The sequence below is a fragment of the Chanodichthys erythropterus genome, chromosome 22 (genome assembly GCF_024489055.1).
Source record: "Chanodichthys erythropterus isolate Z2021 chromosome 22, ASM2448905v1, whole genome shotgun sequence".
NCBI lineage: Eukaryota > Metazoa > Chordata > Actinopteri > Cypriniformes > Xenocyprididae > Chanodichthys > Chanodichthys erythropterus.
The window spans coordinates 26,941,381-26,963,150 of NC_090242.1; the positions used below are offsets into that span (position 1 = coordinate 26,941,381).

Sequence of the window (21,770 nt, forward strand, 5' to 3'; positions counted from 1 at the left end):
GCAGATGTTCAGGTTATGAATCATTTGAACCCTTTAATAGCAGCATTTCTGTTCCCCGTTCACCACTTAATAAACTAATCAGTGTCGTTGTCTGACCTTGCAAGAACAAAGTAGTTTTTCTTTTTTGAAGCAATGAACCATTAAAGGTGAAATGTGTGATTTCCGCACCGCCGAATGGAACTGCCAAAATAATGACTGGTTTTCTGAACTCTTTCCACCTTTCGTTATTCTGAAAACAACATTGAATACACATATCACCTTTTTACCTAGCATTTTCAAATGTAACAAAAAAAGTTCTGTGGTTAAAATGACTTGAGGAGACTTTATAGTTTTGTTCTACAACAGTCAAAAATAAAAAAAAAATGGATTCTAAAAGTAGTGACTTATTAACTTGTATTGGTGAAAAGATGTTACTGAGATTAATCAAGTTCTAAGTTCACTCTGAATGAAAGCCTCTTTGTTTTGTGCCAGATAAATATTGATTTTGTTGTACATTTTTACTACACAGCTCTCTGGATTAGTTGATTCTGATTATTCAAGCATTGAGCAGTCAAGTATTTTCATAAATGGCCGCCAAACTGTATTTACTTTAGCACATGGCAACATACTGGTGCTACTTACTTCTTGTGTATCACCATCTTTACATATTCAGTGCTGAGTAGATTACTTAAAAAAATTAGTCAGTTACTGATGCCAGATTCCATTACAAAAATTGTAATCTATATTACTCATTCAAGGTAATGTATTCTGACTACTTTTTGATTACTTTTGACCTGACTCATTTATCACATTGATTTGAATAAGATAATCTTGTACCATTGATATAAAAATACAAAGACAAAGAAAATATATTTCATTCTTTGTGCATGTTAACAACATGAAGTACATTAAATATTACCTTACATCAGGCTTTCCCAGACTGGGTTTTGTGAAGGAAATGCAGGGGTTCATGAGTTCAATGAAAAGACTGCATTGCATGTAAATTTGAAATGACATGAATTTGTACATTTTAATGTGTTTGAAAGACAAAAGCCTTCCAGACAGTAATGCATGATTAAATGAATCACTAAGTGATCATTTAAATAATAATGACTGTGTTCATCAGGAGTTTGATTAGATATGCAATGATGAGAAAACACGTCGTAGAAGTGAAATGATATCTGTAAATGCAGAGATCAAATGCTGAGTGGCTCTCAGTTTTCAGTTATAGTCACATGACTAGTGGCTGGTCTGTGTGTGCAATTCCACAAATCCGGAAGAGCTTCTGAACATATATAAGCAGAAGATATTTGTAGAAATGAACATTTTAAATATAGCAAAGAAGTAGAATCAATGAAATATGAATAATTTGCCATTGCGGGAATAGCCTATGTAATAATGTAATCAACAGACAAGTAACTGTAGTCTGACTACAAGTATTTTAAAATGTAATATAATCTAATTACTAAGTACTTAATTTTTGGAATCTGATTACATAATCCAGATTACTTGTATTCAGTTATTACCCATCACTGTTTATACCATAATAACCATATGGCTACAAAAAGGATCTTTCTCCACTGACTGCCATTTTTTTTTTTTTTTTTTTTTTTTTTTTGGTGTATGTGATGTTTATACTTTTTCCAGAAGAAAACTATTAACAACAATCCAATACTGTAAATAATGTTGTATGTTTATGAGTCATTCCATGAAACTGGTACAATTTGGACTTACACATTTTTAGATTTTTTAGCAAAATGTATTACTTTTCTGAACACCCCTTAACATTAATGACATATTTAACTTCCAGAAAAACATATTTTCCCATCTCAGGCATCAAATCACTATTATTATTGGTCATTATTTTAAGTTATGGACACTATGGGAGCTCTCTGAATATTATTATAAAATGTCTTTGTCATAAAATCAACATTTTCCTATTAATCAGATGTCCCTCACACTAATTCAGTAATTGCAAATATAAAAGTTACATAAAATCTCACACTTTTGCTATACTGAAGCCTGAAATGAGCACTTTTTGTGACAGCAACCTCGTTATTTTTGATCAAAGGCTTAACTTCAGAATTTGAACTAAAATCAGTATTCGTATGATTGCTCTGAACATTTCAGACAGAATTCAACTAACTTTAATGAATTTACTTAGAAAAAAACATTACCAGCAAAAAAACACAGATGGATATTTATGGGAATGGCAAAATGTATGGACTTTTTATTATTCATATCCCAAGTACACTTTCATAGAAGGCCTTGAGGGACATGACAAGATAGGTGGTGTCAACTGAAAAAAACTAAATAATTTCTAATATAAAGATAAAATGTATGTCATGTTTTTAAACATTATTAAAGGAAACATTTCAATTAATACAAAAACGCGTTTTAAAAAACAAAAATTTTGGTGATCCTATAGATAAAATACACTGAAAAAGGTCAGAGGGTCTCAAATCCGGTTTCGTGTAATGACTCTTATATTATCATACCAAAAAAAGTGAAATGCTGTAAAATGAAACTTACCTGAAACAAAGCTGTCCTTAACCTCTTTTATAAAAAAGCTCCCAAACGAATGTTGAAGATAAGTACCCAGACCGTCCATTTATGATGTAACACATTCCCACACCAATAAAAAGCTGTTCCACATGCTTCCATTTAAACAGACCAGCATCAGGATTTCCCGCGTTTTGCATTTTTAGCTAACCTTCTTCTTCTTCGGGTTTTAACAGTTGGAGGTCAGCAAGTTTTTGTGGCGTCATTAGCAGAATCTCAGCGTTGCCTTGACGTCTCCAGTGAGCTAGAGGAGAGTCACGTGGTATTTAGGTTCAGGTGATTGGTTTATTAACCCCGGTCGCGGGACTGAGATGAAAGGGAACGCGAACGCGAGTTTTTTTCCCAAGGTATTGCATAAACACCACTGATATTTGGTAGGGCTACACAATTTTAAATATGGCGCAGTCTGAGATTTACCTCTTTTGGCAGGTGGAATCTCTAATTTGGAATTGTTTTAATTAACTAGATATGGCGATGCTCTGTAACACTCATGAAATGGACAGCTTCAACAATGACACAGCAGAATGCGCGAGGAGTGATTATATAATGCAAGCATATGTCACATTGCTCGCTGATGCTATATTAATTTAAAATTGATTTTTTTTTTTTTTCACGTTACACAGAGGACCAATGCAAAGTTAATATTTAGGTACATAACAGCAACTTTTTGTCATGGTGCAAAACTGTTATTTTGGAATAGCCAACTGACGCCATCTTACGACTGCGAGTCTGCGACTGTAGATCATTTTTAATTTCATAGTGAACGTAAAAACTTTGAGAGCTAACTAAAGATCTAGAAGTCTCCAGTTAAAACAAAAACAAAACAAAAAACACCGAAAGCTTAGAAGAACAAGCAACAGGTAAGAGACAAGAAACGAATGAGACACTCTAAAAGAGGAAGAAAAGATATGACACGTCAGATCATGACAAAAGCAGTGGCATTTAAACTTTAAAATTTTAGCGGCATCTACCGGTGAGGTTGCGAATTGCAATATAGAGAAGCTACGGTGGCCAACACAGGACAAATACATTGTGGTTTCTGTAGAGCAGTTTGTCCGTTTAGGGCTGCTGTAGAAACATGCCGGCACAAAATGGCGACTCAACATGTCAGGGGACCCGCGGTGTATGTAGAGACCACTGAAAACATATAATTATATATATTATCAGAGCTGGTAGGCTAACTGATTACATGTAATCTGGATTAGGCTACATAATCAGAATCCAAAAAATTAAGTAGGCCTACTTGTAATTAGATTATATAACATTTTAAAATACTCGTAATCAGATTACAGTTACTTTTTATTGATGACATGATGTTATTCCCACAATGGCTGTAAATTATTCAAAATTCATTGATTCTCCCCACTACAACTTTTAATCTTTTAAATTTTTCTTTTTAAAAAGTCTACTGTTTAGCTATATATTTTCAGAAGTTCTTCCAGATTTGTGGAATTGCACAGACAGACCAGCCACTATATCACTGAAAACTGAGAGCCACACACAGTATTTGATCACTAGATTTACAGAAATCATTTCTCTTTTAAAAAGTGTTTTCTCAACATTGCAGCATTGCATCAACTCCTGATGAACACATTAATTAGGCTATTATTTGAATAATAAAAATGACTCAGTGAGTCATTAACCACGTATTACTGTCTTTGGCAGGCTTTTGTCTTTAAAACACATTAAAATGTACAAATTCACGTCATTTCATATGCAATGCAGGGATTCCCAAATTTTTTTGTCAGCTGAACCTCCTGAGATTTTAAGTTAATACGTTAGGCCAATAATAACATTAAAATAATAATAATAAAAGTAAGTTCACAGTTCGTTGATGTCAGTTAATGGTCACATGACATGCAGGTAAACAAAAAAAAATATGTATTTTTATCTTTTTTTAGTACGTTTTATTTCGATTGCTGCTTATATTTAAATTATTTATTTTAAATGTTACGTTTTAATAATTTAATTATGTAATAGCTTTTCATTAAATTCACAAACCCCAGTCTGGAAAAAGCCTAACTTAATGTAATATTTAATACACTTCATGTTGTTGACAAAGAATGGAATATATTTTCTTTGTCTTTGTATTTTTATATCAATATGGTACAAGATTATCCTATTCAAATCAATGTGATAAATGAGTTTAGTATTCTAAAAGTAGCCAGATTATATTATCATGAATGTGTAATGTAATGAATTACGTTACTAACTACAATTTTTGTCAGGTAATTTGGAATCAGTAACTGATTACAATTTGATTTGATTACTGATTATAAATATTATATTGCATTTCTGTCAATAGATCCTCCTACAATTTAGACATTGCACCTTTAATTAAAATGTAATTTAAACAGAGCTCAAAATATATTTGATGAAACCTTAAATGAAAATTAAATAAGTTAAAGTACTAAAATGACTTAAACTGATATTTAGGGAAAAAAAAAACTGAAAAATGATTACTAAGACCTAAAAATAAAATGAACACTAAAAATATAAAATAAATCAAATTTTTAATATTATAAACATAAAAACAGACTAATAATAAAATAACACAGAAAACATGCGATTTCAAACACTTCTCGGGACATTTGAAGTTCTGTTTGTTTTCATTGAGGTTCTCATTTCAAAATGTCCAAATGTTTACTCTAAGTGTCTCATATGAGTCAGTAGTGACCTACTTCTGTGTTAGGTGTGGTTCTTTCATCAAGAAGCCAGTTTTGGGTTATCTGTCCTGAGCACAAGTCTTTCATCAGTTGCTCCTTCATATTGAGCTAGTCTCTGTTTAGTCTCTTAAGATTTCATGTAGCTGACAGTGACACTCTGTGTGAACTAACAAATGTGAACTTTTGGAAGAATCTACATCTAGCATGTGTCTTGTTCCTAAACATCTGTACTTAGAAACAGCAAATAGTGTCTGTGCTTCAGTCTTAAGTGTCTTGAGCAGATCAACAATGTGAAGAAGTCTGAATTATAGTTTGCACACTTGGTGGACGGACTGAACATTTGAATGCACTGCCTGAATGTCTCTTTTAGACCGCTAATAAAGTCCCTATGACAGTCGTTGAGTTTTTCTCATCTGAGAGATGCGCCATCTGTTGGCTGAATATTGTCAATAAATTATGATAAGCTGATTTGGCCAGACTTCACTTTTGTCATTATTCCAACATTTTCCTTAAAAGATTCAGATTTATAGACCCAATTGTCAATTTGTTTATATTCAAATTAAATTGATGTTATTTACTGATTATTTTTAAGAAACATTCAAAGAACATTGTGTAATATATATATATATATACACATATATATATATATATATATATATATATATATATATATATATATATATATATACACATATATATATATATATCTTTATCACGGCACCTGTTAGTGGGTGGGATATATTAGGCAGAAACTGAACATTTTGTCCTCCAAAGTTGATGTTAGAAACAGGAAAAATGGGCAAGCGTAAGGACTTGAGCGAGTTTGACAAGGGCCAAATTGTGATGGCTAGACGACTGGGTCAGAGCATCTCCAAAACTGCAGCTCTTGTGGGGTGTTACCGGTCTGCAGTGGTCAGTATCTATCAAAAGTGGTCTAAGGAAGGAACAGTGGTGAACCGGCGACAGGGTCATGGGCGGCCTGTTAGTGGTTGAGATAAATTAGGAAGTGAAATTAATTTTTTTAGGTGTCACTCGCACATTTTTATTTTTAATATCTTAACATCATAGTCCTTATGAATTGTTCATGTTTTGAAAAGAGCTGTGTAATGTTTCTTCAGAATTTCTCTTGTATTCTACAGAAGTAAGTCGTATAAGTTTAGAACGACATGAGGGTGGGTCATTTATGACAGAACTTCCTTTTTTCTTTTTTTTTTTTCTTTTTTTTGGTGAAACTATCCTTTTAAATCAACATTATGTCCATTCAGAACAGACCGTCCGTCGAAAACCAGTAGATGGCGCTGTTGATTAAACTTCAGTATTGAAACAGTGACGAAGCAAATGCAGCTTGCCTTTTTTCAGAAGAACATCTTATTTAGGGTACACACTTGCAGATGAAAGCTGTCACCTGCAAGACACCCTATAAGAACTGAGAGAGAATAATGAAATAAAAAAAAATAAGGGGGAAAATCCTAAATTCCAGAGTGTCTGGATTAATTTCAAATATGACTAGAAGTTTGTGTGACAATCTCTTTATTGTTATTATTTCAATTAACCAAAGGTATCACTGTACCCTTTACACCCCACATGAAAAAATACTATAGTAATTTATACTATAGTGTTTTAGAACCATATAGTAAAGTACTTGAATTAAAGGTTAGTTCACCCAAAAATGAAAATTCATTTATTACTCACCCTCATGCCGTTCCACACCTGTAAGACCTTTGTTCATCTTCAGAACACAAATTAAGATATTTTTGTTGAAATCCGATGGCTCAGTGAGGCCTCCATAGGGAGCAATGACATTTCCTCTCTCAAGATCCATTAAAAACATATTTAAATCGGTTCATGTGAGTACAGTGGTTCAATATTAATATTATAAAGCGACGAGAATATTTTTTGTGCGCCAAAAAAACAAAATAACGACTTCTATAGTGATGGCCGATTTCAAAACACTGCTTCAGGAAGCATCGGAGCATAATGAATCAGTGTGTCGAATCTGCTGTTCGGAGTGCCAAAGTCATGTGATTTCAGCAGTTTGGCAGTTTGACACACGATCTGAATCATGATTTGATACACTGATTCATTTATGTTGCGAAGCTTCATGAAGCAGTGTTTTGAAATCAGCCATCACTATATGTAGTTATTTTGTTTTTTTGGTGCACCAAAAATATTCTCGTCGCTTTATAATAATAATATTGAACCACTGTACTCACATGAACTGATTTAAATATGTTTTTAATGGATCTTGAGAGAGGAAATGTCATTGCTGGCTATGGAGGTCTCACTGAGCCATCGGATTTCAACAAAAATATCTTAATTTGTGTTCCGAAGATTAAAAAAGGTCTTACGGGTGTAGAACGGCATGAAGGGTGAGTAATAAATGACATTATTTTCATTTTTGGGTGAACTAACCCTTTAATTTGTTGTGGTACTTCTAGGCTATAGTTTCTGTGGTAATATAACAACTTCAGTAATATAAAAAAATACCCAATACTGTACTAAATTTTCTACAACGGTAGGGTATATTATAATACAATACACTACAGTTTAATGTAGTAAAAACTAAAGTATACTATTACAGTTTATCAGTTCACTATACTACAGTATGCTGTAGCATTAATTAACAAAGTGTTGTAAATATAACATATACAGTATACTACAATTTACTATAGTATGGTCCAAAAACACTAGTATTTACTATAAATTGCTTATAGTATTTTATCATGAGGGTCAGTTTACAGTAATGAAATCGGTATAGACAAACTCTCGGGCGCCCTCTGGTGTGTGATTAGAGTAAACATCTGCTGCGTGTTTGAAAGTTTAGTGTCGTTTAGCTTGTAAATCAGTCTCCTTCCTGTATGTTTATATTACTATAATTTACAATAAACGATTTTTTTTTTTTAAGGAAATAAATTAAGTGGAAGTTCTGCTGATTTAGATGTATGTGTAATCACTGGTAAAATTTCATAGAGGAGGATGCGTGTTATTTTTCTGCATAAGTGGTGTCTTATTTTTGGCATTGAAATGACGCTGAGTAATGAGAAGATGGACTCATCCTCTTGAGTGTTTTCTTGTAAATTCCTTTACTCAAGAGTTAAGTTATGTGTCAGTTCTCTTCTTCTCCTTTTAGCTGCCCCTCCTCCTCTCTCCCAAAATCTCTCCCGTCTCTGTTAAACAGGATGCTGCTACTTCGTTTGCGGTGCCAACAGCTGAGGTCTGCTTCCTGAGTTTCCCTCCAGCCTAAGAGAGTTACAGGAACAGAAGGGAAGTGTGTGTTTGTGCGAAGGCAAGGGACAGTGTGTAATGTTCATTTGTGAGAGAGAGCAAAAGAAAAGAAAAGAGAGAGACTATGGAATGCTGTGATGTCAGCAGCTAAGTCACACACAAAGGCAAGAAGCGCTCACTCTCCCTCTTACTAAAGTCTGCCGTGGAGCGTCCGCACCCAGCTGTGAGTACATTTTACTTCACAAAGGCTTTTTTCTTCTCTTTCCAACTTCCTTTCCGTGTGCCACCATATTTCTCTACGTTACTAGACATTAGACTTAAATATGTAGGCTGGAAGACATCAAGTGTTTTGTCTCAGTCACAGTTGCTGTTGTTGTGGTACTTTTTCCCCCTTGTATATAATAGGATCTCTTTGTAGTTGTAGACGCCTGCTGTCTCTCTTAAAGAGGTCATGGCATGCTAGTTCAGTTGTGGCCCAAATAAGACGATGTTAAAATAGAGCAGAAGTATATTGTGAAAGGAAGTGGGAGCTGCTGACAACATAAGTCAACTTTCGTTCCTGAGGAAAGCCCCAGTCAGGCCTAAAAAAGAGCTGGGAAACGTGTCTGATTCCCCCTTACTAAAATACAAAGGCGGATATGTATTTTTATGTGTAAAATAAATGTTTATATTGTGTCAAGTAAAAAATGTGATAATCAGCATTATATTAAAGCTGATCATTATTTAAAATATTCTTTATAATAATACTAATATCATTATTTTAAAACTACTTTGTGTTATGTTGACAGTGTATTTTTTTCTTCCTGTTGTTAAAGTAATTTCACATGTATTATAATTATAATACGATTTTTTTTTTGTTCTATTGTTAAAACCTATGACTAAATAATACAGTAATAATTATAAAACTATAAAATAATCACAATTAATATTATGATTTTGGACCAATATTTAGAAGTAGATAATTGTATTATATAAAATCCAATAAATTTGGGGAGGAAATGCATTTAACATATTTGATTAATATCTTTAAATTTAACAGCTCTAAAAATTTGTAAAGGGAAAAAAATATTAACTTTTTAATAAAACAAATAAAATTATTATTTTTTAAATTCTATTTAGTGCTGTCAAGTGATTAATCGCATTAAAAAATAAAAGTTTGTATTTGCATAATATACGTGTGTCTACTGTGTATTTTTTATGTATATGTAAATACACAACATGCATGTATAAATTTAACAAATTATATTTATATATAAAAAACATGTGTGTGTGTGTGTATATATATATATATATATATATATATATATATATATATATATATATATATACACACAGTGCCCTCCACAATTATTGGCACCCTTAGTAAATATGAGCAAAGATGGCTGTAAAAAAAAAATTGCAAAACATGCATTGTTTATCTTTTTGATCTTTCATTAAAAAAATTCACAAAATTCTAACCTTTCATTGAAGGAAAAGAATTGAAAATGGGGGAAAAAGCTCATTATGAAATAAATGTTTTTCTCCAATACATGTTTGCCACAATTATTGAAATACCTAGAAATTCTTCTGAGTAAAATATCTCTGAAGTATATTCCCATTCACATTTACATTTTTTTAGCACACCAGGGTGACTAAGAGCATGAAATTGTGCAGCCATGACTTCCTGTTCCACAGGAGTACAAATATGTGTAAACACAAAGGCCAAGTCCCCTTAATCATTCATCACAATGAGAAAAAAACAAATAATATAGTTCTGATGCGCAGCAAAAGATTGTTGAGCTTCACAAAATAGAAAATGGGTATAAGAAAAAAGCTAACGCATTGAAAATCCTAAGTACTAAGGGTGCAAATATTTGTGGAGGACACTGTATATATGTATGTATATATATATATATATATATATATATATATATATATATATATATATATATATATATATATATATATATATATATATGATTACACACACATACACACACACATACAAGTTAATATTTCTCACATATATGTGACCTTGAACCAAAAAAACAGTCATAATGGTCAAATTTTTTGAAATTGACATTTACACATAATCTGAAAGCTGAATAAATGATAAATAATAATAAATCATTTGTTAGGATAGGACATTTTTTGGACAACTATTTGAAAATCTGGAATCTGTGGGTGAAAAAAAAAATTAAAATATTAAGAAAATCACCTTTAAAGTTGTCCAAATGAAGTCCTTAGCAATACATAACCACTCGCAAAAATAATTTTTTGATATTTACGGTAGGAAATTTACAAATATTGTCATGGAACATGATCTTTACTTAATATCCTAATGATTTTTGGCATAAAAGAAAAATCAATAACTTTTTGGCTATTGCTACAAATATACCTGTGCGACTTATGACTGTTTTTGTGGTCCATGGTCACATATACATGTATGTGTGTATATTTATGTATAAATAATAAAATTACACAGTACACACACATATATTATGTAAAGACAAACTTTTATTTTAGATACTTTCAAAGTAAAGAAAGAAAGATCAGAACCTTATTGGCACACTGTTTTCTTTAACATAACACACAAAAAGTCTAAAACTGCACAGGAAGAGAAAGAACTAACAAACTATTAAAGAGATCAGATTGCTTCCAGATGTTGTAATCTGTTTTTCCTTGTGACAGTGTGTCCAGTTGATGGCTGCTGATCAGTGATGAGAGCGTGTGTGTGGTAAACAGACCTAGCCTGGCTTCATCATCTTTACCACAGTCATCCTCATTCTGAAGGACTTTTGCTGAATCCTCAGGATCTATTCAGGCACACCACACACACGGCCATGCTGCAGCAGATCTTGAATGACATGTACATCGACCCGGATGTGCTGGACGCTCTGAATGACGACCAGAAGAAGACGCTCTTCCTGAAGATGCGTGAAGAACAGGTGCGGCGCTGGAAAGAGCGTGAGGAGAAGCTGGAGAGGGAACCACTCAAACCCAAACCAAAGACAGGTGGGCATTTGGCTTATATTGCATGGATTCAGTCTAAAATTAATGTGTTATGTGATCTGTGTGTCTTATTGAAACGAGTTCTCTGAGAACGTTTAATACAATTGATTAGATTTACAAATTTTTATCAGAATTAGTTCTCAAAATCAAATTGTAGATTTGATTAACTTTAACTAACAGTGCTACAATGTTTTCCCTGAATATCTACTCCTGGATAAGAGTATAAGCACATTTATTAATAAAGATAATAATAATAATAAAATAAATAACAACTAGTTATCTTTCATATCTTGAGTTCAGATTTTTATATTAGAGTAATAATGTCAATCTATTATTATTATTATTATTATTATTATTTTGTAATTTCTGTTTTAACTTTGGTATTAAAATTATTAATAATAGTTATTATTATTATTATCATTATTATTCAAAAAAACGAAACTTTTCATCCCATAATCCAAATGAGTTTTCATTTAATGGAAAAAAAATTTTGTTCTACAAGAAAAAAAGTGTGGGTACTGAATATAACATTTTATAAAACTATTAAAAAAATACACAAACCCTTTCTGAATGGTCATGCCACTTCTGCAAGAGACATACAGTTTACTTATTCAATGGACAATCTTCCTAAAGTTAAAGTTCTTAAAGGGATAGTTCACCCAAAAAGGAAAATTAACCCATGATTGGATTTAATCACCCTCAAGTCATTCTAGGTGTATATGACTATCTTCTTTTAGACTAACACATTCGGAGATATATATATATATATATAAAAATATCCTGGCTTTTCCAAGCTTTATAATGATAGTGAAGCAGGGGCCACATTTTGAAGCCAAAAAAATGTATCCATCATAAATATTTATAATTCACATGACTCCAGTGGGTTAATAAAGGCCTTTTGAAGCAAAGCGATGGGTTATTGTAAGTAAAACATCCATATTTAAAACTTTATTAAGTATAATACCTAGCTTCTGGCAGACGGTCGTACACATCGATTTGTTGCAGAAGAGTAACTTCTGACACAGCGCATGATATATTGATGAATGCGGAAGCTCAGAGGATAGAGCAAAACAAAACAAAACACCGGTTGAAGTCTAAAATGATTATTTTTAAAGAGAAATATCTGAGCATTTCCATATAAAAGAAAAGGAGCTTGAGTTCTATATGTTTAAACTGCGAGAGGCGTCTAAATTTGCGCTATTCCTACATTGCGTCAGGGGTTACTCATTTGGTGTAAGACGACTTGCGCAGTATGTAATACAGTCGTCTGCTAGAAGCTAGTTATCTGAATTTATTAAGTTTTAAATATTTGGGTGAACTATCCCTTTAAGCACCATAGTCATATGGCAATTCATCAGTATCTGTCTAGATCAAGGCTTTAGAACATCTTGAGGTTTGAATGTGGGCCTTTGAATTGCTAGTTCAGATCTTTAATCAGTGCATTTACTGTTCCCACATCTGTTTGCCACAAAAAGCTGAAAACATCATAGCAGGCCAGTCTGCTCTTTTTATTGCTTGCTTTAAATGACTTAATATGGTCAGAATCTTAATGTGGCACATGACTCAGACAGGACAGAATAGCTGAGCTGATAGAACACGGTTCTGCCGACTTGATGGGAGCACGTCTTGTGATGTCCGAATAGGTGGACGCAGCTGTTTGGACAACAGAAAATGCTTTGAAACACAAGAGTAAATATGTTTAATTGATGCTTCCATTGGGAACATCTGTGTCACTGACAGACATGACCAGACAAGTTTACAATCTTTTGACTGAGCAAAAGACGTCAATGGAAAACAATAGCTGATATTTGTTGAAGGATATCCTCAGTGTGATCCTGAAACACTGTAAACATCTGCTTAAAAATTATGTACAACATAATTGGGGGTTTTCCCCTCGATTTCACTGCTTCTTAACACTCAAGGGTCTCAGACGTCACAGATACATAACTTCCATGAGGAGGGCAACTGTCTAAAACCGGCTAAGAGGGAGGAGTAAACAGCTGAGATATGAGAGGAATGTATCTGAGAGATAGAGGCTATCTGAACAACAGCAAAATAGCTGGAGAGCTGTGAAAAAGCAAACAAAAGAATGAAAAATGAAACTTTACATTGCTTAGCTAAAGTTACACCCCAGTTTAAACTGGTTAGACATACAGAGAGCTAATGGAATCTGGCATATCAGCTTTGTTACTGGAAGAGACAGAACTTTCATGTACTAAAAAGATCACAGATGACAGATCTTCCTCAGCCTGATTAGTCAATGAGGTAAAACTTTAAACATTCATTGCATTGTAATATTTGAAGTGAGGCTTAAAGAGATAGTTCATCCAAAAATGAAAATTATCTCATGATTTACTCGACCTCAAGCCATCCTGACTATGGTTTATTTAGACGAACACAATCTGAGATATTTAAAAATATCCTGGCTCAGTGATGGTGAATGGGGGGGGCGTGTTTAGAACAAAAACCCATTGCTTCGCTTCAGAAGGCCTTTATTAACCCCCTGGAGCTGTATGGATTACTTTTATGATGGATGGATGCACTTTTTGGGGCTTCAGAACATGGCCCCCATTCACTACCATTAAAAAGCTTGGAAGAGCCAGGATATTTTTAAATATATCTCTATTGTATTCATCTGAAAGAAGGTATACCTAGGATGGGTTGAGGGTGAGTAAATCATGGGCTCATTTTAATTTTTGGGTGAACTATTCCTTTAAGGTTCTAAAAACTTTTTGAAGCCACATTATAGTCATTTTCTTGGGTTCATACAGATGTTCACCAGTAAATAATGTGCAGAACACTGAAACAATTTAGGCTGACATGCATAAGTGCAAGAGGAAGTTGTCTTTGGCCAATAACAAAGCAGTTATTATCAGGTCCCTGAGTTTCAGACCTCAGAGGAGAACAGAGAGTCCTCTATCTCCTTGAGACAACGGCAGCTGTTCTTGCAGGTCAATGGTTTCCCCAAGACATACTGATACAACATCTTGACTGCCGCTGTGCAAACTCTGTCCTATAGACTTGGTTAAAATATCTAAAAGTCATTCAAGTTTCTGTCAAACAGTAGTACAATGCTGTAATAAAACAACACAAAGAGAGTCTCTTGGGGCATCCTGAACCTTGCATTGTGTGAGCTGGCTACACAAGACAGAGGAAACACTTCTGTTACTGACCCAGTTTTTAGAGCAAGAAAGGAAATTTCAGCCAGGCCAAGTTCCATTCCCTCACACAGATGACTGCCAACAAAGCAGGAAGTATACAGGAAACACAGGCACTCAAAACACACAGGAGGAAGAGAAAGGGAGAATGTGGGGAGGAGACAGTTGATTATCAATAGTTGTAAACAGATCATGTAATAATGTTTATGTTTTGTTTTGTTTTTCTATATCATGTTTTCTTACTTTTTACTCTACCATTGAAAGGTTTTGGGTCAGTATGATTTTCTTTTTTTCTCTCTTTAAAAAAAAACAAAAAAACAATTAACATTTATTTCCAGCAACAATGTATTAATTTGATTAAAAGTGACAGTAAAGACACTGTTATAAAATACTTTGATTTCAAATAAATGATTTTCTTTTGAACTTTCTATTCATCAAAGGATCCAGTAAAAAAATATCAGTTTCCATAAAAATATTAAGCAGCATAACTGTTTTCGACATTGATAATAATATTTTTTTCTTGAGCAGCAAATCAGCATATTAGAATGATTTCTGAAGGATCATGTGACACTGAAGACTAATGTTGTAATGTTGCTGAAAATTCAGCTTTGCCATCACAGGAATAAATTACATTTCAATATTTTTTTGAAATACAAAATGCATCTTTTAAGCTGTAATAATATTTCACAATATTACTGTTTTTAAGGTCTTATCTTTTAACTGCCGCATAGACTTGACCTCGATTATAAGATTCTGTTTTGTTGTTGTCATCACCTCCTTTGAGGCCAATGTAGATAAAAGAATATAATACTACTGCCAGTGTTGTAGCACTTGTCCGTGTCCGTGTCCACATTTTTTTATGACCAGTCAAGACCAGCTCATTTAAGTCCAGGCCGAGTCTAAATCCACCTGAAAATATGGTCTTGAGACTGACTTCAGTACTACAACACTACTATTAATAAAAAAGGACAGCAGTTTGATAACTGCTGCTAAAATTTGGAGACTAAATTACCCTTTTTCCTTTAATGCTCTGAATGCCTAATATGTATAAGATATATTGGTCTCATTTAAAATTTTGTAACTAACATTAGTTTTAACTTGGCCACTGAGTGACCGGAGTCACTGGCAGTAATTGTGAGTCTGCAATCATCATACAGTATATGTAGTAAAAATTAAAAATAAAAAACTGTTTGGCTAACCTGAGACGTTTGGTAAAACAAAAACTATTGTTTGCTGTTTCTCCTTTGATTTGTGCTCATATACTCATCATTTCACACAGTCATTTTAGCTCTTATGGCAGTTCTAGCCTGTTTGATTTGACGTTCATTTTGTCTTGATTGGGATCACGGACGTGTCAGTCAGGTTGTTAAACTGGAATCTTGTTTTGCCACAAGGCCTGCAAGAAGAACCAGTTCATCATGGGAGGGTTTTCCTTATTTGCTGTCAGACCTCTTTTTCTTCTCTCTAAGTCATCTTTCTTTTGTAACTAACTCTGAATTTAAATTGGTTGCACTATTTGTTCTTTAGGAAAGACTTGGCAAGTAGTTTATAAAGGAAAAGCTCCTCATAAAGGAATGTGTAGTGATAAAATATGACATTTAATAAGTGGATCATTTTATAGATCCAATAAGATTTTCAGCACTTATTTTTAACAAAATTAATCTTATGGTCGAGTGCATTTGAAAAAACATAATGCATAAATTAAGTATAGTAGTACATTTAAATATGTAAATGATAATTAACTAGGCTTGTGATGTTTCATTTAGGCTTAATTGTGCAAAGTGAAAATCACTAAGATTATCTGTTTTCTTTCCCTTTGTAAGCTAATAGCAAGAGTGTCAGTTGGCTGCTGGGACGAGATGGAGACGTACAGGTCATTGTCATCGGAGAGATGGATGAACTCAAATCCTCCAAGATCATCTATTCAGGGTTTGGAGAGAGAAAAACAGCCAGCGTCCTCAACAATTCACAGTATGGACACAACTTCAGTTTAAACACTGACAAAAACACTGGATGTATACCTAGAAAAAAAAAAAAAAAAATTAATGCATAAAGGTTCAGGTGAAACTGCCTCAAATTTGACCTTTGACCCCCAAGCCCATGGGATTTGAACAACTGTAGAGTTTAGTTTGATGGTATATAATGCCGAAACAAAGATCTGCTCAGTTTACATACTCCTTACAGAATCTGAAAGATGTTTTTAAAATGGTTTTTACCTTTTCACAATACTGTTCAAAAGTTTGTGGTCAGTAAGATTTTTTTTATTTTAAGTCTCTTTTGCTTAAGGCTGTGCATATTTAAGCAAAAAATACAGTAAAAACATTGTGATATAGTAATACAATTTTACAAAACTTGTTATTTTAAAATTTAATTTATGCGTGATGCAAAGCTGAATTTTCAGCATCATTACTCCAGTCTTCAGTGTCACATGATCCTTCAGAAATCACTCTGATATGCTGATTTGCTTTTTTCTTATCATCAATGTTGAAAACCATTGTTCTGCTTATATTTATTCATCGTTTCCACAAAAAATTAAATATAGTTCAAAATAACAGCATTTATTAATAATAGAATCTTTTTCACTTTTGATCAGTGTAATGCATCCTTTCCAAATAAATATATTAATTTCTTTCAAAGAAAAATGTTACTGACCCCAAAGTTTTGAACAGTAGTGTAAATACATTTCTATAATTTAAAAAAAAAATTATTTTTTTATTATTTAGTTTTTTTATAGAGGATTTAATTCCTCTTTTCTTTTTATTTCTAAACAAATGCAAAACAGAATCTGCAAGCGATCTATAAACACGAGGAAAAAGGCTTTGCAAAATTATTAGCAATACTTTATATGAACTTTTCAAAGAAAATCTCAACAGTGTGTCATCATGAAAACTTGTTTGCTTGTGAAGGGCGTTGATTGATTCATTGTGTTTCCACGTGTCTTGTCATGTATTCAAGCAACCAGCCCGGCACTTTGAAGAGCAACTTGACAAACCGAACATCAGCAGAACCTGTACGATCAGGACGAGAAAACCTTCCTCCTAAAGCGCATTCAGGAGTTCAGCTGAACTTTAAGGTGTGTTCACGTGCGGGTGTTTGTTTACCTCCACACTTGCTCAACTCTTAAATTGGTGCCACTGTGTATTCATGCGGCTGTGTGTTCGAGTGTGTGTAGGTGACCTTCCTGTTGCCGCCATTAATCTCGGACACAGCCGAGGGGCAGCGAGACGGACTTTCTCCACAGGGAGAGTCATCGTTCAACAGCCAAATAAATCACAACCTCCATCTCTCCCTCTTTTTGTGCCTTCCTTTCCCCTTTCCTCCTTTTTTCATTCCCTTCTCCTCCATTATTCCTTTTCATCCTTTTAAAAAATACCTCCCACATGCACCCACCCACCTCTCCATCTCTCCGGCACAACAACTCTGTCTTATTGCTTGGCTCTTTATGGCTCCATCTCTCTGCTCATGTGTCAATATGTCTGTCTATGTGTGACAAGTTGGCGTCCATGAGATTTTGAACCAACAGACAGTGCAACTTATGCAGTAACACTGCATGCGTCAAGTTTCCAGCCATGTGAATGTGAACATGAAATTGCTGTGCGATGTGAATAAAACATATTTGAATTGATATTTAATGCACCACTATAAAGAGCATGCTTTTGGACCAATTAGAATTCAGAGTGGGCGGAGCCACCCATAACAATATTTTAGAAATCTGTGGATTTTTTTGGTCACTTGTATGTAGATTAGGATGCAGTATGAAAGTGCAGTGATGTCATCTTTAATTAATGAATGTATGTGTGTGCGTATTATATCATGGTCAGGATCTCAGCCCCAAAAGTGTGGTTTTTTTTTTAAATTGTCTATCCAGATTTTTGAGACCTCTTTCCTGTTATACTAAGGTGGGTGGGAGGGGGGTTCGCACTAGGGTTTCCATGGCAACAACGTGCGCAGCGAACACACTCCTGGGAGGAGATGTGCTGGCCAGTATCACCACACTATGATCCTCTACTTGCTAAACACAAACATCTGTCCCTGTACCTCGACACATGTGGCTCACTGTTGCCAATTAGTGAAGGGCTGCACGATAGTTGGGTTTGGGCTGAAGTTTCTGTGACCTGAGGGCTTTCAGATTTTCAATGGATCATGAAGTAGACAGGCTAATATCCTTATTTCAACTTTTGAGTTTGCAATGCTAAAGTTACATGTAGAAGTATGGAAGAGTTTTGCTCCGTCTAAAGTCTTCTTGTTTTCGCAGGACAACAGTGACAAAGAGTTAAGGACTCTGCCGCCTCCACAGGTGTGTTTTGGTATTGCAGCATGTTCAACAATGAGTGAGATGTTTTGTCACAAGAGGATACTTAAAAATGAGTGAAATCTGTGTTAACATTTTCAAAATGCCTTCTCCTAATCCTGTAGATGCCAGTAAATGAAGAAAAGCCATCAGCACCTTTAGACAATGTAAGTACCATGTTTCATGTTTAGTATAGTAGTATGTATTACTTTAATAGTTTAGTAGAGTTGGTTTTAAAGACCCATACCTTTCTCTTCACAAACATAATACAGTACACACACACATTAATTATGTAAACACAAACTTTTGTGATTAATTGTGTTTGACATACTATATATATATATATATATATATATATGTACACACACATATTTTATATATATGTGTGTGTGTATATGGGTGTTTCTACGGGCTCTTTTGACCAAATTAAAAAAAAAATTAACCCCTATGAATTTCAATTTTAACCTTCACATTCTGTAATACATACAAAATTTTACACAAAATTGAATGTAGTCATTAAGATTTTAATCTTTTTTATGGTTTTCATCTCCTCTTCTTAGAAAATGTCCTTACCGCAACAGTACAATAATGTTAATTTTATACACTTTTATTTTTTAATTTCTATAAAAAATGTATATATATACACTACCGTTCAAAAGTTTGGGATCGGTAAGATTTTTAATGTTTTTAAAAAGTTTCGTCTGCTCACCAAGGCTGCATTTATTTAATTAAAAATACATTAAAATCAGTAATATTTTGAATATTTTTTTATATTTTGAGTGCACAACTGTTTACATATTAGAATGAGATTCTGAAGGATCATGTGACACTATAGACTGGACTAATGATGCTGAAATTTCAGCTTTGCCCTCACAGGAACAAATTACTTTGTAAAATATATTAAAATAGAAAACAGTTATTTTAAAGTGCAATAATATTTCACAAAATTACTGTTTTTACTGTATTTTTAATTAAATAAATGCAGCCTTGGTGAGCAGACGAAACTTCTTTTAAAAACATTAAAAATAGTACCGATCCCAAACTTTTGAACGGTAGTGTACATAGTTACTTTCCATATTTATCAGTTTTTGTAAATACTGATATAAAAAAAAATTAAATTAAAAGATTTTATGATTTTCTTTGTCCAATGGAAAATTTTGACACTAACCTTAAATATCAATTGTTTTCATGCACGCCAAAGATAAAATATTTACCTTTTTTTTTTTTTTTTTTTGACAAATATTGTAATTTTAATGTGTAAATCATTTCTACTGAAGTGTTGAAATCATTTTTGAAAACAAAAATCTGATTAATAATTAAAATAAATAATTGCTGCGGTAATGACGGCTTGTGTCGGTAGGGACAATGTTAATGACACATGTTAATAATGTAACTTATTGCAGACATCTTTATCATTCTGACTAGTCAAATTATAATTATGACTCATCGAAACACAATAGGCCTACCTATCTAAAATATTTAAAATACTCACACACCCCATACTTCTTTCTTTTCTCTTGGATTGAAGCAGGTATAAAAGTTTGGGTACAGGGAATTGACACAGTTCACAATTATGAGTCATTTTTCATAATCACAATCTCATTGGCCTGATGTGATATGCTATATGATTACAGAGATCTCATTTACACCAGAGGCTGCTGGAAAGTCCCAGGATCTAAAGGCCACTGTTCAATGATACTGCTACCATTTAACACAGAGAGAATCAGCAGATTGGGATGATTTCTCTCCCTGCTTTCTCGAACAAGAAAAAATGTAGGGCAGGCCTTGATTAAATATTATGAGAGCATATGAATTTAAAAAAAAAAAAAAAGTGCACCGATAAAGCATTTATAATAATACTAAAATTTCATAAAAATATTTATTCTGCACCATTATGCACTAATAGTAAGAAATTATAATTATACCTTATTTACATTTTTCTAATAATTTTGTTATGCTGATAATATAATTTGTGACGTTAAATTAATTTTAAAAAATCCTAATATCGTAAATAAAATGGGTCAGTGTATATATACACTGACACGGACACATTCTAATTTTGTCATGTCACCCGCTTGCAGTGTAAACATGGTGTCGGTGCAAAGGAATGTCCTCCCCAGACTGTCTGTGCTCTCTTCAGGCACACTGCTCTGGGAAGAGGGGGGTTGGAGGTCAGAGCAGCTGTCCTTGTGCTATCATCTTGAGATCCTTTTACCCTCAGCTGTCGCTCTCTGCCACTCCGATCACACCTGTTTCAGGCTCTTGACCCTTCCACCCCCCAACAGCTGAACATGACATATGCTTAGACTAGTGTGCAAGCATGAATCTAAAACTACTTTTATCCAAGTTTCATGTCCTGTAATTAATATTCATGAGCAAGCTGATTAGTCCCTCCCATTTTTTATATCATTCCTACACAAAGAGGAGTAAAACTCATAATTAAAGTATAAAATATATGTAAGCCTGTAATCGATTGAGATTTATAAAAAAGTATTATATAATGTGAGGTCATTTGAAATTCAGACGGAGAGGGAACGCTGAAGGAGATAATGGAGTGTTGCTCTCAGTATGTGGCCTGTGTGTCAGAGAGCATGAGGACAGTGTGTGTGTGTGTGTGTGTGTGTGTGTGTGTGTGTGTGCGCGTGCGCTCTGCAGGAGGACCTGAGAGAGCCCAGGGGCTGATTTGTGTCCCTGAGTTCTTCAAGAGCAGATGGTTGATAAAGTTGATCAGGGAATTAAAGCGGGCGAGACGGCACGCCTGTCAGTCACAGATGGATGGGATTGTGGGACTGTCCCTTAGGGTTTGAGCAGGGACCTCTCTTTCCCTCTTTTTTCCATTTTCCTCTCTATTTTCACCACAGATTTATTCTTCAATATCCACAAACCCCTGGGCAGGGC

General features: G+C 33.8%; 1 protein-coding gene across 1 annotated transcript in view; it reads left to right on the forward strand.

The window, feature by feature from the left end:
- Positions 1 to 21,770, forward strand: part of zgc:100829 (uncharacterized protein LOC445149 homolog) — a 35,982-nt gene that overhangs the window by 6,307 nt on the left and 7,905 nt on the right. Inside the window, exons 2-7 of the mRNA XM_067375207.1 lie at positions 8,386 to 8,655; positions 11,103 to 11,426; positions 16,405 to 16,552; positions 17,537 to 17,654; positions 18,837 to 18,878; positions 18,998 to 19,039. Of these exons, the coding sequence (XP_067231308.1) occupies positions 11,255 to 11,426; positions 16,405 to 16,552; positions 17,537 to 17,654; positions 18,837 to 18,878; positions 18,998 to 19,039 (522 nt within the window). The 5' untranslated portion in view covers positions 8,386 to 8,655; positions 11,103 to 11,254. The remainder of the gene's footprint in view (positions 1 to 8,385; positions 8,656 to 11,102; positions 11,427 to 16,404; positions 16,553 to 17,536; positions 17,655 to 18,836; positions 18,879 to 18,997; positions 19,040 to 21,770) is intronic.